Source organism: Teleopsis dalmanni, chromosome 2, assembly GCF_002237135.1.
Source record: "Teleopsis dalmanni isolate 2A chromosome 2, ASM223713v2, whole genome shotgun sequence".
In the NCBI taxonomy this organism is placed as follows: domain Eukaryota; kingdom Metazoa; phylum Arthropoda; class Insecta; order Diptera; family Diopsidae; genus Teleopsis; species Teleopsis dalmanni.
In genome coordinates, this window is record NC_051847.1 from 168,831,462 (window position 1) to 168,848,721 (window position 17,260).

Below are 17,260 nucleotides of genomic sequence, written 5' to 3' on the forward strand. Positions count from 1 at the left end.
AAAAATTTATATTTTTTATTGAAAAAGTGGAAGCGTATGCAAAAATCTAGTGTAAGGCTATCTGATGTAGACATTGAGGCTTAGTCTAAAAACTTGCTTTAAAAAAAACTTTAAAAAATAATTTGTGGTTCTATTTGAGAAATACGGCTTCAAGTGGTTCTTTAATTTATAAAATATGCATAAAGGTTTAACTCTATTTGGTATCGTTAAGGTCCAAAAGGTTCACGATTTACAGTTAGCCAGATTAATCCAACCTAACTTAGCAATGTGAACATATAAATTTCACATGAATTCAATGCAGTTTTAAATATTGCTTAAGCTTATAAGGTTCCAAATATAGTAACCGTATTATCTTTGTGGGTTTTAATGAAATTTTAATATACTATAATGTTATAGTTCATAGTTTTTGAACAATTTTAAAAAGTTTTTTAAAATCTTTTATGATAAATTGATTTCAATTTCTTTATAAGAAAACCAGCAGATTGAAAATATTAACTTATTCATTATAAGTATAATTGCATTATTTTTTTATTATTAGTTAGTAGTGGCCTCTACTCTTATACAGCATAGTAAACAAATGATTATTTTAAACATCAAAAATTAGAGTTGACAATTAGTTGTTTATACCATATTTATCTAATTTCTTACTAACGTAATTGTGTTCAAGTTTTTTTAAATTATATGGAAGTTCAAGTTTTTCGTAAAGATTTTGGTTTTAATTTATTACTTCATTCTTAGTCGATTAAATTAATTGAAAATACATTTTAAGGAGAGTTGAAATACAGAGCATAATAAAAAATAATAAACGTTTAATTATTTAACAAGAAGGAGCCTATAGCCAAATTAAAAATACATAAAAAACCATTTTAATAAACAGGTCGAAAAATAAATTTTAAAAAAAGTTTATATTATTATTATTTTAATACCAGCCTTAATAACGTCAACTTTAATATTATTTAGTAATATATATTTTTTTTTAATATTAAAACATAGTTATTATTTAATATTCAGTAATAGTTTCAAAAAATATTTTCGATGTTGTGTCCCTTTTCAGAAATTTTCATGTCAGCCCTCGTAACTTTACTTGGCAAACGTTTGTATTCATAAGATACTTCTCAGATGCATTTAGATATTATGTGAACCAATTAATTCGATAATTAGTATACATTTTCATACACAATGAAAGTAGGGGTTATAAGATAACTTTGAAATTAATAATAATTAAATAAAAAATTAACATATGTATTTTTAAAGAACTAGCTATTAAAAACTTTATTTAAAACATATACGAAAAGCATCAAATAATCTTAGAACAAACACTTGAGAGAACTATTTAAATGTTAATAACTTGCAATTATAGTCAACTGAATTTTATATGTATTAAGCTACCTTAAGTAAATATTTTGCATAATTAGAAACAATTTTTTGTTGTTACATAAACAAAGAGTCGATATTGGTTTTTATTTCGTAAGCATTGATTAAACGTGCAAATAACCATTTAAATTTGCAAATCTGTTTAATCATAAGTCATGAAGTCTCATGCACAATCGTCTCCAAATAAATTGGGTCGAACGCCAGAAGCAAAAACCAACGGAAATTGTAACCAAGAAAGTTAAGTGGAACTGATTTATCTGAACGACATATCGGAGTGGCAGACACTCCTTTTTGGTTTTATAATTCGTGTCGAGGGTTAAAAAAGGTTTAACTGCATATAAATGGCGTATTAAGTACTACCATTTCTTTAAGGTTAGTTTAAAAAATATTAAATAAAAATAACAATATAAACAATCAGAAATGAAAACATTATAACGAATAATTTTGAGGTTTCTTAGCATTGACGTTTCCTTTGTTAAAGAAATTGACAAATTAAATTTATGACTTGGTAAACTAACCTTGAAGAGAAGCAATCAGAAAAAATCAAACCTAAGTCATTGCGAACAATGCGATTAACCATAATTGCATTTTTTTTTAAAAAATCATTAAAAATGATATTAGTTTAATATTTTTTCATTAGAGTTCAATGAGAGCAATTTATAGTGGTGAAGTATTAGACGTAATCACACATTACTCCACTTACGCTAATGGCTCCCAATAATGAAGTAAATTTGCACGATTTTTAAATATATTATTTTGCAATAGCGGAAGGAAATTCAATTTATTTGAGAAAATTTTGTTTGTATTTAGTTAATGTTATAATTGCAAATACCATATTTGCATTAACAGAAGTTTATAAAATTTAAATAAATTTTTAAAAACAAAATTCTGCTAACTCAATTAAGGCATAATTATATACATTTATTCACTTTTTGCAATACTCTAGCATTTCTCACAGATCCTCCTTAAAAGTTTTATTTTGTGGTATATTGAAACAAAGATATTGGTTGGTTGATTGTAGTGGCAGACCATTTGATAACTTCCATCTACCTCAATTAGCGATTTTTCGCCGTTTTGTTATCACCTTTGCTCGCAAGAACCCTAGTAAAGAAGAGTAGAGACTAAATTCATCCCGCCGAATTTAAATAATTTAATAGGGGTTTTACCTTCACCGATGAACAGTCTGATAAACTATCAAAGATGTATAAGTGCATGCTGTGATATGAAATCATTTATACTTTTTTAATTATCCAAAAGTTAAAAAAATAACATTTCACAAATTTATAATAATTGAGTTCATATATCCATGTAAGTAATATGATTCATATACTATTCTAATACTCTGTTACCTTAAATACAACCTAACCGAATGGAAATTGTTTAAATTTAATTAGAATTAACCGAAATTAATTTTGTTACTGCCATCACACTTTTTCATATTTATATTTATACTTATATTAGGATGTTTAGTTAATTTTAATTATTTACAAAAATTAATGGCATTACATAAATCCCCTTCATATAAAAACAATAACAATTAAGAAAGTATATGTATAGAATTATTGAACCTCTAATATGCTTATAAAGGTATACATGAAGTGAATAATAAAATATAAGTACTTAAATAAAAAATATTTAATTGAAAATAATTAACAAAATTTAAGAAATAGCTAAAAAGAATTCATTATGAAAATTCAGCAATAACTTTTGCAATTATGCATAATTGCAAAGTAACAATTGCAATATGCTTGAATGAAAATATCAAATATGCACGGAAATGAGTCATATATAATAGATCTTAAATATGATTCAGATAGCTTCTTTTTCCTTAATTGGTTATAATTCTTGATCAAACTGAAAATCGTACTCTTTGACAAACAACAAATGCCAAATACCCATCATCAGTAGTCTTGGAATTATTTCTTGTATTTAATTATTCGTAAATAGTTTCTGAGACTACAAGTACCAGGGATTGAAGTAGTGCCCTGCCAAATTTAAAGCTCAAAGTCAGCGTTCATTAGCCAACTGACCCAAAGTCATACTTGACTTTTATGTGTGCACGTTTTTCTGGAGTTTTGTTAATTTATTGTGAAAGTTTTATTAACACTCATATTTCTTTAATTTTTATTTATTATTTATTATTAAATTTCGCTACCTCCCTTCTCCTTCATTTCTTATACATTCCAACAACTTCTAGAATAAAATATTTCCAGGGCTGTGTATAAGAATTTGTGAAAATTTTTTTTAGTTTATTTACTTATATATACATAATCCATTACTTAATAATTTTAAAACTTTGTAATCGGAATTAATTCTCTATTAAGTGATGTGTCATAAAAATCATTATTAAAATAACTTTTTATACAATATATGTATATACTGTAATGCCATATACTTTTAAGATATATAAATATTTTGTAAAAATTTTTCACCAATTTGCCAAAATTTATTTGATAATCTAACATTTCCATAAACGTTATTATTAAATTTTATTTATTTATGTAATAAAATTGACGTCTTTATTGAATATAAACAATTGCATCCAAACCAGCATTTCTCACTTGAATATCTCGATTTTCATCAGCCATTATTGTAATTTTAACGTCGTATTACTGGTATTTTCATCGCAATTGTTTACAAATTAATCCAACTTATCCAACTGAACCATCGCGAACGGTGTAAAGAGCCAAACCAGACGCTTACTCAGCGCAAGCAACTTGGACTTAACATTTGTGTTCGGTTCGATCGCAATGCGTTTCAAAGTCAAGGTTGAGTCAATCTGGTATATACGTATTACCCGCCCGGTTGTTGTATCTCGAATTCATTAATTATGACGAATGAAGACATTTGTGTATGCAGAAACGTGTTCGCTATGAAGACACACAAATATAATATAGTGAAGTTTATAATTATTAACATTTCAAATGACTTTTGATTCATGTCTGAAATGGCAGACATGTCTGTTGCAAAAAATTCATATGCAACGCTTCAATAGCCACGGAATGGAATTCCTCGTATTATTACAATGCGAAAAACAAACATACGAGAAATTGCTCTGAGAATTGGTAAACAATTGAATTTTGTGGTAAATTTCACAGCGGGTCACATATATATTTTCAAAAATTTTTATTTCTTTATGCCACTTCTTTGATTTCTTATGTTAAACAATTAAGTTCCAAAAAAAAAAATAATAATAATCGAAAGTAAAAGTTAAGATAGTCCAAAATGTATCTGCCTACGGCACACGAAGTTTTCCGCAATTTGGCATATAAATATAATTATGCCGAAATAAATTTTGATGAGGCTTATTTCGTATGTAAATTATAGTTCTCATAATTCATTCACTCAACTCTTACAGCAATTTAATTTTGATGGAAAAATAAAAATTATTTAAAAATTAATTTTTGCAGGTTATTAGTAACTATTTCCTAAATCTATTTCTGTATTGATAAAAAAATATTTCAAGTATTATATGTACGTATTATATTTATATATAATGTGTACTAGCATATGCGTTTATCAATTAATTGCCTACTTAAAAAAATTTTAATTAATATTTAACAACAAACTATTTACGAACTCATACATCTTTTTATCACTTCATTAAATCATAAATTATGACTTTAAATATAAAATTTAATTAAATTTTTGAAGCGTAAACTAGTTTCAGCTTTTTTACAATCCATTTTTTTAAAAACCAAGCTCAAACTACTACTTTCTATGGTATATTTTAATTAATGGAGCTTGCCTAATTTGTTTGCTTTACAAAATTGTATTTAATTAGATTACTTAAAAATATTTAATATTTGACATACATGTATATCAAATGACAAATCCAATTAACATATGTCTATGTTAGATCTATATTATTATTATTTCCATACTCCATTAGGAGCATAAGGAGTCTACAAAAGCTTTCCACTAGTTTCTATTTTGTGCTATTGCTCTCAACGATTTACCCGTCTCCTGCTAAACCTGTCCTTCTCCAGGTTATAGTTGGCGTGCCTCTGCGCCTAGTCTTCTGGGGTGCCCATATTTATTTCTTATTATCATGTTAGATCTATATAAAAATATTATTACATATTTATATAATATATATATATAATTTGTTCTGTGTTATATTGATAAAGTAAAGTCGGTGATTTCGTTCACAATTGAAAATAATTGTGTATAGAATTAATATTTAATACGAGTTTAACCCAGATACTGAGTATAAAACAAAAAATATTATGAAGAATAAATGGGGTTATAGAGTACTATTAAAAGGTCAAAATAATTATTTCTACAAGATATGTATCGAAATGTTAGAGAAGTGCTGAAGAGATTGTATTGCTCCTGAAGGAAACTACATTGATGAATGTAATAGTAATTTTTAAAAAAAAAATGTGTTTTTATAATAGTCAAGAAGAAAGTTGTAACCGAAAGAAACATTAAGTCATAAAACCTTCTACATATCAAAACAGATTTATCCGAACTTATTTATTATAGTTCACAAAGTACTCCTTAAAATACTGCATAATTTAATTATTCTCATTTTGTTGGTTTTTGAAATTTGAACTACCGTCAACATACTTTTAGTAGTAGTTATACTAATTTTCTACCACTTACTTTTGTTATAGTAGTACTAATATTAATTTCCTGAACTCCTTCTAAAGAACAGGGCCTCAAAAAAAAAGTTGTTGTTTATATCCCAAAAACCTACATTGTTCCGTATATTTTTATCACATATTCTGACAATGAATATGATTTTCTAAAGGTTTTCCAAAAAAAATTTTTTTCTTATTATTTGCCACAAATTTAAACGCGCTTTCCTCTTAAAATTGAATATATGTATATGGAGCTCTTATACAGATATATACTCATAATGGTAGACATATTATTCTTTTGTTCTAAATTTTTTACCTAATTTCTTACTATTTATTTATTTTATGTTTCTTATTCCATGATGAAAAATTTATTAAGAAAAATAAGCAAAATTTAAATAACAGTGTTGCTAAATACATATAAAATTTAAATATCAGTTTTAATTCAGATTAAAAATTATATTCACTAAACAAGTACTTTCTGTACATTGAAGCGTGTTTTAGACACTGTACCAAATTTTTTTAATGAATGTATGTATTTATACATTTAAATTGTGTTGAAAACTGGTGTTTCTAAACACAAAAAACCAGAAGCATTAAAGCATATACAAAAAATTTCAAAAAAAAAAATAATGAATTTGCAACAACAACGATATTGTTATGTGTGCCATAGAAGCTGCGAAATAATAAATTATCTGTTACAGTTGAATTATTGAAAATCAAAATTTTTTCAACTAATTATTGTTGTAATTATTTGTGTGAAAGATATATTAAAAGTAAAGTAAGTCCTCTTAATAATGAGAAAGTTTGTTATGTCTAATTTAATTACTTTAGTAAATGATGCTGACGATGTGCTCCTTACTCCTCTACTTAATGATGGGAAAATTACTTACTTTTCATTTGTACTACCGAAGTTACTGCTTTTCATTGGTGTAATTATACTTATCATTATCAATCACGATCATGGTTAAGTATAAATGTATGTAAATATTACGTTTTCTGAGAAGTAAATTTTTTTTGTAATAAATTAAAAAAACAAAATAATTTCATAGTGTCAAATTTTTTCCAAAATTATTTATTTTTAATTTAGATCAGCTTTTGACAACTTCATTTATTATTTTAACCATTTTCTATATTTGACCTAGTAACTTAAGTAATAATAATTTTAATAATAATAATTATTTTAACCATTTTCTATATTTGACCTAATAACTTAAGTAATAATATATCTTATCAAAAGACATATGTAATTATGGAAAACATTTTATAGTGGAAACTTAAGATAGTTATTTGTCACAAAATTGTGATTAATCCATTCAACTAAATCTTAATAATCATTGACGTATAATATGTCTCAAGTTCCGCTACTCAAACCTAATTACTGTGAACCACGAGAAAATTATTTTGTAGTAACCATTTATTTACCACAGCTTACATTTTATTCACAACACCTTAAAACGATTATATAACTATTAACTTATTTGGAACAACTCAAATCCACTCATTAAGTTTTTTTTCTTTAAAATGTCTATATCTTGTCTGGCGGAACTTACCAACATGTTCTGTTTGAAATTAGTGAACTTACCAGTTAGGTTGCAATCTAATTTGTACTTGCTATGTACGCGTTTGAACAAAATTTGTCACCGTTTTTGTGAAAAAATTTATTTTTTAATTTTTTTTTTTACAAAAAAATTCAATTAATTTTCAATGAAGTCAATAAAATTGTAGTTCCACTACTTTAAAAGGAAGAAATCGATAATTGTTTTAAAATTTGTCATATTAAATTAGTCACACAGAAAAATCGGAAATATAGTAAATCAAAAGGAAACGTAAGTGCAGTGTAGCTGAATTGTTGAACTAATATTCGAAGAATTATTAAAAAAATAAAAATTTGTGTATTTTTAATCTTTCTTACAAATTGAACATTTTATTAAAATTTATTAGCTATTATATTAAAAATATAATTAATGACATGGTATTTTAATAATATATATATTCATTAATAAAAAACTTTAGTATTTATTTTATTTGATCATTTCTTCAACTGCCATTATTTGTTATGTTCTTGTTATTATCTTTATTGTTGTTGAATAAATTTCAAACGTGTGGTCCAGTTGGTAGCCCAAGTAGAAGTGAACGAGCATACTTTTGTGGAGTTGACAGCTACCGAAGCCAAACAGGACTTTTCCATACAAACAAGATCCTGTCCCGTTTGGTAGTAATCATGCTTTCGAATAATATTGCATGATTACTCCGTTAATGACACTAAGCATAGGGCCGGATTCAGAAGACGCAGGTATTAACTTGTATAGCCTGGAGACCAAAATATGCATGTAAATAAATATCAAACTCGATATAAGTATGACTGTATACCATACTATAAATGTAAGTACATTTAAAGAATGTGTTTGTTCTGACCCAACTACTTCAACTTATTGCGTAGTAGTTCCATGAATATTCTGATTTCGATACACTATATTTGTGTGTGGGCTAATGAGCTAGTGAGAGTTGATGCCTCCTTGTAGCAGCCTCCCGCCTCAATCCATGATCACGATTTGATTATATTTTACGATAGGCTACATAGTTTAAGCAAATATTTCTTGGGCAACCAGGTGAAGAGCGACATTATCTACTTACTTTTAATATAGAATATCTGAGATAATTCACAGGAAGAAGTCAGAAGTATCTAAGATAATATCAGTTATATTGGGGCACTAGACTATGGGATGGCATGAAAACAGCCTAAGTCTGGTCATCCTAACCCTTGTAGATCGTGTTTTCTAGCGGTCGTGAAAAAACACGTTCTTATTATGTATCTAGGCTTATCCGAATCTAGTTAAAGGCTTTTAAGTGTCCCATTTTTTGATTCACTTAGCAATATTTTAAAAAAAATAGAACTGGCCAGATGTTTGCATTTATGAATGTAGCTAGCTGGCACCTAACCTTCTATCCATAACAATGAGGAATTTGGAAACAGCTATAAAATATATAAGGGTTTAAACTAATTCAGTTAAAATTATAACCGATTTAAATAATTAAAATTTACCTAACTGACATTATGTCCAGTAGTATGATTAATACTATTTCGAAAATCCATATACATAAATGGTGTCTAAAAAGGCGCATTAAGATCTTATATTATAGTATTCGTCATTCACATAAATATTGTTATAACAACATATATTTATATACAAATATTATATATATAAATATAAATGATTTAACGAAATTTAATTGGAACACGTGTTTGACAAAAATTTTATTATATTGGAAAAAAATTATCTTCATTGACAGAAATAGATACTTGTTAGTGAAACGCAGTAGACTTGCCATATTTTATAATTGAATTTAAACAAATCACCTAAAGTGATCTTTAATTAAAAAGTATTTAGGTTAAATTGTCATATTTAAACCAATCACTATAACGAGTTGAATCCTGTCAATTCAATTCAGACTAGTTTTTTTAAAGACTTCGTCTGCATTGCAAATAGTTTGCTTTTATTTTCTTATAATTTTCCTAAATTACTGTTATTAACAGTGCAGATACAGTACTATTAAAAAACAACTGTAATTAAATTTAATTATATTATTATTGTCATTTCAAATTTAAAATAATAATTATAATTTAAAAAAATGTATTCATAAGAATTATTATTCTCAAGGGCTTGATCAAATACAGATTAAATTTGTTTAAAAACTTAAAAATTAAAATTAATGATTAACAATGAAAATTTTAATTTCTTTTTCAAGTTAAAAAAAATGTAGATTACCAAAATGATAATGTAACATATTTAATGGATTTTTTTCACGCATGTTAATGTTAAAAAACAATTTTCACTAAATTGTATTTAAACTTGCGAAAGAAAGCAAAATAAGTTTGCCTTTTCAGTAAGTAGTACGCGATTAAGAGTTCCGTTATTGGAGTTAATTACACATGTGCGTGCAAGCATGTATCTTTGTATAAAAGTATATTAATTTATTTATATCAGGTTGAAAATTAGCTTAACTCACACCACCTGATTTGGGGAAAACATTTTTCATTGAAATGTCACAATCAACACAATACGCCTAAGAAGTCATTGCACCTATAGCAGTCGCAACATTAGGATTGCTTAATTAAATCATACTTCATAAAATAAATCACTAAAATATATACACTAATATTTTTCAATCTTAAAAATACGAGAGAAAGTAGAAGATATATTTAAACATTTTTTTTCACAAACTCTCTGTTATCTGTCATAGTTCAAGTGCATATCATATCTCTTTTATCAAAATTTCACATGTGAATGATGAACTCCAAAATAATACTTATTGTTTTTATTTATAAGGAAGGGAAAAATTTTGATATACCAAATCAAATGATTTCAATTGCCTATCACATCTCTTTTATCAAAATTTCACATGTGAATGATGAACTCCAAAATGATACTTATTGTCTTCATTTATAAGGAAGGTAAAAATTTTGACAATACAAATCAAATGAGTTCAATTGCCTATCATATCTCTTTTATCAAAATTTCACATGTGAATGATGAGCTCCAAAATGATACTTATTGTTTTCATTTATAAGGAAGGGAAAAATTTTGATATACCAAATCAAATTAGTGGAACTTGGAAAATGTTCCACTAACAGAGCAACTCTGTTCCATTAACAGAGGTAAGATTTTAGTCTAAAGTAAGATGGGGGTTTACTACCAGGTTTGTGTAATATGCATTTAGCTTAATTAAAACAACCAGTTTAGCCGATCAAATTTTAATGTTAGTACTTAATTAGTACTCTTTGGTGTAAAGACTAGAATATGACCTATTCAATACAAAGTCTTGTTTTTTCTTTTTTCTTTTTTCTTTTTGTCCTTAAATAAAATGCTATATTAGTAAATTATTTATTGATTTGAATTAAAGAAAAATTACAATAAAATTTTTAACAAAAAAGCTTGCAATAATCGTTAATATTTTTTGTTTTTACCTCTATTGAGGTAGTGATACCTACACATTTTAATCAGTAATGGAAGCACAAACAATCATTTAAAAATTACAAGAATTTTCAAAGAATCTTAAATCTAGAAGAAAGTATATAACTGTATAAAATATATAAAGTATAAAATATAATTCTTTTAAATACTTTAACTACATATCCTTAAAACAAATGAAGATCTCGGCAAATCAACTCATAGTTAACTTGCAGTGTACCTAATAATAGGCTCTTTAAGGAGTCTAATAGTATTCTTGGAACTTGAAGTTATATTGATCATACAATTATTTCACACGCATTATTTTAATTTACTCCTATAGGAGTATTTTTGGTTAGAGAAGAAATTAACGGATATATGTGAAATATATATACAATATATGAATATATCTAAACTGGTTTATGTTAAGCCTTTTCCGAGTTAGTGCATCTGGGCACTTTTACTCTATGATAGCTGGGGGGATTCTGCAGAGTCCCGCCCATCTCACTGGCTAATTTGAGTATTCCTGATAATCTTCGTGATTCAATGACTGATCTAAGATCTGCGTACCTCCTCATACGGTTAGTGATTACTCTCAGATTAGATAGTGCAAAGTAGGGCAGCCTGGTGAAACTATCATTGTTATTTTAGTTTCAGTATGCATTATAATTGGCTTTGTCTCTGGCTTATTTTGCCGAAGGGCGTTGGTTGTAGTGAGTATAATGGTTGACACTAATACCAGGGGGTATCAAGCGTAAATATAATCTGATAGATTACTTTTATTACTGACAATTTTTTTGGAATACAATAATTTTAGTATGAAAGAGTAGTCCTGGAGATTTTTGAGGTTATATAAATCATATAAACTTTTAAACAGTTAACACTCTCTCAATTATGGCATACAACTACGTGGATAAAACCTTGCATAGACACATTTAATGTGATCAGAGAGTAGAAGCCGATAAATGGATAAATATTGTTGACCATATTATAAAACACCTAAACAAAATAACTATCGGAGAAAAGTTTATATTTTTAAGTTTGTTCAATATAATTTTTTGGGTTGAAAAATAAAAATTTTAGAAAAAAAAAATATAGTAATAAATAATAAAACATATATTGAATACAAATAATCATTCATGTTATATACGATTTATTTTTCTTGGTAAATTTTATAAGGTTTAATTAAATAAAAAACCGTTGTGTACAAATCTTTATGGTTATTATAACACTATCATTTAAAATATTAAAACAAATTTTGTTTGTGAATAGTTATTTATGTACATCAAACCCACTCAAGCAAATAATTACAAATCACGATTTTAAAATATTGTTTTTTATCCATTTAATGTCAATTTAGAAGAAAACATAAATTATTGAACTAGTTTCGTTATTGTCTTTGCCAAATTAAAAATTGTTTGTTACCCAGACAATAGAAGGTTTTTTCGTTAGAAATGCTTATAAATTAAAACCAACGCTTATATTAATCGAAGTACGATACTTTATATATTTAAAGTTAGTTTCAGTTATGCTGACTAATAATTGGGCGGTACACTCTCGAGTCTAGAGTGTATTTAATAAAGCACTTTTACGAATGATTAATAGTTCATATTTGGTATATAGTATTATCATTAACAAAATAACGAATAGAAGAAGTAATTAATTGTAGTAATGTATGTATTAAAAAAATTTTTAATTACTTTTATTTAATTTAAACTCTTAATCTATACAATGATTTTTGAAGCAGAAAAAAAGAACAATATCAAATTAATGGTCTAGTCAAAAGTTTTCGGTTAATTATATTTGATAATCCTGCTCATAATTTCAATATTAATGACTGATCTCTTAATAATTATAAAAGAAGGGACATTCGTCGATCTCTTCCTTCATACCATGGATTGTTTGCCACCTATTGTAAAAGAGCTAACACGCTAAGGTCGAATATAAACATGAACTTACAACCCTCCACACAGATGCAGTATTCTTTTCGTTACTATGGCTGCACTGCAACAAAGTTCTGAATACGGTCCCGTCTATAATGTCCCAGGAAGAACAACACCTTTTGAGTGTAGCAAGAACTGTTATAATTTAATTGAGATCAAAATGTAGTCGTGTGCTAAATAGTTACTTGTCACACATTCTTGCGTTAAGTCGGAATGTGTGCTCCAACTGCAGTTCGAATCCCATGATGTCGTCCTGTTCTTCTGCCCAAACGCGGATACAAACCAGAGTTCAAGCGATTTTTAAATTCGCCTCAAAGAAATGGATGAGTTTATGGATCCTGATTGTCTTCAATATAAGTTCAATCCATTTCCCAACCCAGTCTCGCTTCCTAATCCTCTTCCCACTAACCTTCTCACATAACCAACACCCATCCACATTCCAACCCACGTCTTCATGTAATTGCTTTTATGTAATTCCTTACATGTTATCTGATTTACAGATCCCTACGGGTTACAATAACAATAAGGTAACCAGGAATTGATTTTTTATAATAAAACTTATATTGCTCCTATAGTGTGTGTTCGATGAAGCTCACTGGGTTCACTTTTAACCCAATAGCAATAATATAGATAGGACTCGGTGATGTCACTCTGGTACGTAAGCTGGGTCGCAATACACTAATATGCATATATCTTCCTTTTCTATAATATATTTTATTACCACAATGGCATTTGAATCTCATATATATAATTAATACTTACTATTTCTAATATACAAAGTACATTCAAAAATGTTCAGTCTTTTCTTTGGTATTTGACTAATTTTAACTTAAAATATTTTTTATTTGCTAGCATATCTCATGTTTTCGAAATGCTTCTCAGAATCGTAGTGTATACAAAAATTTCAACCTTGTCTGAATATTTAAAAATATTTCAACACCATTGGTAACGATCAGCTATTGAAGTAAAAAATGTTTTAAGTAATCTGGTATGACAAACGAAATTTATAAACAAAATATCTAAGCTACTGTATTCATTCCATTAATTGGCGCTATAAATTGCAAATAAGTATGAAAAAATTTTTACATGAATTATTTGTTTACTTCTTTAAAACAATAAGTACAAGTATCTGCTAATGTTATTTTCATTATATTTAACAAATGAACGACTTAACCTTACGTAAGGATCAGTGCACAATTAAATATAGCAAATGCTGCTGATAAATTGCGAAGTTAACACAAACAGCTCAACACCATATGAGCTTAACATTTGCAACATCTCAGGCCGCAGTCGAGCAGCAGATCGATGCATTTGCAGCTGAGTCGTGATGTGTCAAATGCACAACAGATTGCAAGACTACGTATGTGTCTCTTTTGCCATTACAATTATGCGAAGTTATTTACGGGCTTCGTACATTTGTGTTTAAGCGGCAGTAAAGCCTATTTCTGATGCTAGCCGACCGACAATAAAAATCTGATAACGCTGTACAAAACAAGAAAAAATAAGAAATAAAATGTTATTTGTTTTTTTAGCATTAAATTGAACTATTAAAAGTTCAATTAGCTACGTTTCCGTTGCAGGCATTGTATTCGCACGGGGCTGTCAGTAGTCTCAAAATATTTTATAAATGCTATTAAGACAAAATAGACGTTAATAGAATAGGCAGAGTTTATATTGTTATTTAAAAAATCTAAAGCCTGCTTTATATACATTACTGAAATTTTTTACATTAAACTTGCTTCATATAATTTGTAACTGTTGCACTTCATTTTATTGTATAGCAAAATAAGTATACAAGATATAAAGTAAATACGAAAAACTAAACTTTAAGTCCAGTCTATTTAAATATTTAGTGTAACAACTTTTATATTTTTAAGTACGTCGTGATAGCGTAATAAAACAGGTTCTACCTCTTCAGCTATAAATTCATCCACTTGTTCGGCAGCACGACCAATAAAAGTTTTTGCATCAAGAATTTCTTTTAGTTGAGATAAAATTGGAGCAAAATATGAATCATTACGTACACGTTCAACTAAATCATTATCTTTGCCGTATTGTTTAACTTGAGACCCAGCTTCTTGTGAAAGTACGCGAATCTTTTCATGACATTCTTGGCGGTCACCACCAGCTTTAACCATTGCCATTATAATATTTTCTGTAGACATAAATGGCAATTCCTGTGCAATATGTCTTTCAATAACTTTAGGATAAACCACCATGCCTTGTGAAATATTAAGTAAAGTTAAAAGAGTGGCGTCAGCACATAAAAATGCTTCGGATAAAGTTAAACGTCTATTTGCCGAATCATCTAAGGTTCGTTCAAGCCATTGTGTGGCATGAGTATTTGCAGCATTTGAAAATAACGTTATTAAATGACGTGCAAGTGCACAGCAACGTTCCGAACGCATAGGATTTCGTTTATATGGCATAGCAGATGAACCAATTTGGGTTGTTTCAAATGGTTCTTCGAGTTCTTTTCTGGAAGCTAATAAACGTAGATCAGAGCACATTTTATGCACAGTAGTACCTAAACTAGCAAGTGCTCCAATTATTTCGACATCTACTTTTCGACTATATGTCTGTCCTGTAACTCCATAAGGTTTTTCAAATCCTGCTAATTTAGTTACTAGCAAATCTAACTGTTTAACTTTTTCACTGTCACCATTAAAAAGTTGTAAAAATGACGCTTGTGTACCAGTTGTACCTTTTACACCACGACATCTCAAATCTTCACGACAACGACGTAGAGCACGTTCGTCCATAACTAAATCTTGTATCCATAGGCATGCACGTTTCCCAACTGTGGTTAATTGTGCCGGTTGTAAATGCGTAAATCCTAAGGTAGGTAGAGATTTATTCATAGAAGCAAATTCTTTCAAACAATGTATAACGGATGCTAATCGCGGTAACAAAAGATCTAATGCACTTCGCAATATTATTAAATCCGTATTATCACCAACATAGCATGAAGTAGCTCCTAAGTGTATAATTGGTGCAGCTAGTGGGCATTGTTTTGCAAAAACATGTACGTGGGCCATGACATCATGCCGGGTAAGGCGTTCTTCAGCAGCGGCAGCTTGGAAATCAATATCATTCACATTTGCTTTCATTTCACCAATTTGTGCATCAGTTATTGCTAATCCAAGAGACTAAATATTTTTTTAATATTAAACCAATAAAAATGCAGAAATTAAAAATATACCTGTTCAGCTTGCGCTAACCAAATCCATAAATGCCTCCAAGTAGCAAATTTATGTTGATCACTAAATAAAAACTGCATCTCCTTACTAGCATATCGAGTGCTCAAAGGGGATTTATATCCTTCGTACATACTCATTTCATTCATTTTGCAACTTATTTTAAATTATAACAATAAATTTTTATTGTAAATGATATGTAGAACAATCTTATTCAAAGCTTAAAACCAGACTAAATTCCAGTAGGAGCAAATCAACAGGTTTTTATCAGAATCACACTTGTATGAACAGATCGGTAATATAAACTTTCAGTACTAAGTAATTGTATAATGGAGAATTTAGCTACTTTCCCACGTTCGTTATTGGCATTAATATATAATATATTATTATTTTACATAAATTAAAACATATGTTTTTAAATATAAAATATAAACTTTTTATATTGTATGGAATGAAGTTCCAACTAATTTCAACAAATTAGAACAGCTGACTTATCATACATGTGTTTTACTGAACACACGCTACGTATGTTCAGTAAAATACAATATATTAAATTAAAAAACATAGTATTTCAAAAATTCCGTTATCATCATTATAATATATATTTTGAAATTACTATTTATATGAACTTATGGACATTTATAAAATAATTTTATCTTTTACTATATTATTAACTTTCTGTTTATAATGTGTTAGTCATTAAAAGGCTTACGTGATTTTTTTTCTATGTTTTTGCCAGCAACAGGCTGGGATATTAACCGTAATTTTTTCTTTCTGAGTAACAAACAAATACTTGCAACTTATAAAAGAAAACGTGTGAATTTTTAAAATCAATAATACTTTTGAAATCTTTAAAGTTAGGCTCAACTTGTAAAAAATTATAAGTCTTAAGTTTCAGTACACCTAATTATATATCGGTCGATTGTGAATGTTTGCTGGAAATATGTTGTAAAAGTTCAGTTATTAATTAAAATTTAAAATTACTAATAAGTTCAAATCCTTACCATCGCCGTTCTAATATTTATTTTGTTTTCTTTTCTTTACTTTTCTTTTTCTATTTTTCTTTTATTTAAATTAATTAATTTTTAGTGTTTTCGATTTTTATATATCATATTATACACAAAACAATAAAAATCATATGTCAGAAACAAGCATTTAACATAATTTTAAAGTGATGCCAATTTGTTTTAAACAGACTTAACAACTCTGAA

At 27.7% G+C, this 17,260-nt stretch overlaps 2 protein-coding genes across 2 annotated transcripts in view; one reads left to right on the plus strand and one right to left on the minus strand.

The window, feature by feature from the left end:
- Positions 1–14,597: 14,597 nt before the first annotated feature.
- Positions 14,598–16,467, minus strand: LOC119683037 (adenylosuccinate lyase-like). Its single transcript, XM_038096634.1, has 2 exons — positions 16,055–16,467; positions 14,598–16,001 (listed from the first exon to the last, which is right to left on the minus strand). The coding sequence occupies exons 1-2, from the start codon at positions 16,196–16,198 to the stop codon at positions 14,694–14,696; spliced, it is 1,452 nt and encodes a 483-aa protein (XP_037952562.1). The 5' UTR covers positions 16,199–16,467; the 3' UTR covers positions 14,598–14,693.
- The window catches only part of LOC119676125 (peroxidase-like protein 3), a 5,628-nt gene continuing 4,746 nt past the window's right edge, over positions 16,379–17,260 (plus strand). The window contains exon 1 of the mRNA XM_038087356.1: positions 16,379–16,403. Coding sequence (XP_037943284.1) covers positions 16,379–16,403 — 25 coding nt within the window. The remainder of the gene's footprint in view (positions 16,404–17,260) is intronic.

Coding starts and splice junctions, on each gene's coding strand:
- LOC119683037 (XM_038096634.1), bottom strand. CDS start 16,198: ATGAATGAAATGAGTATGTACGAAGGATATAAATCCCCTTTGAGCACT. Junction 16,002..16,054: donor GGTTAGCGCAAGCTGAACAG/GTATATTTTTAA, acceptor AAAAATATTTAG/TCTCTTGGATTAGCAATAAC.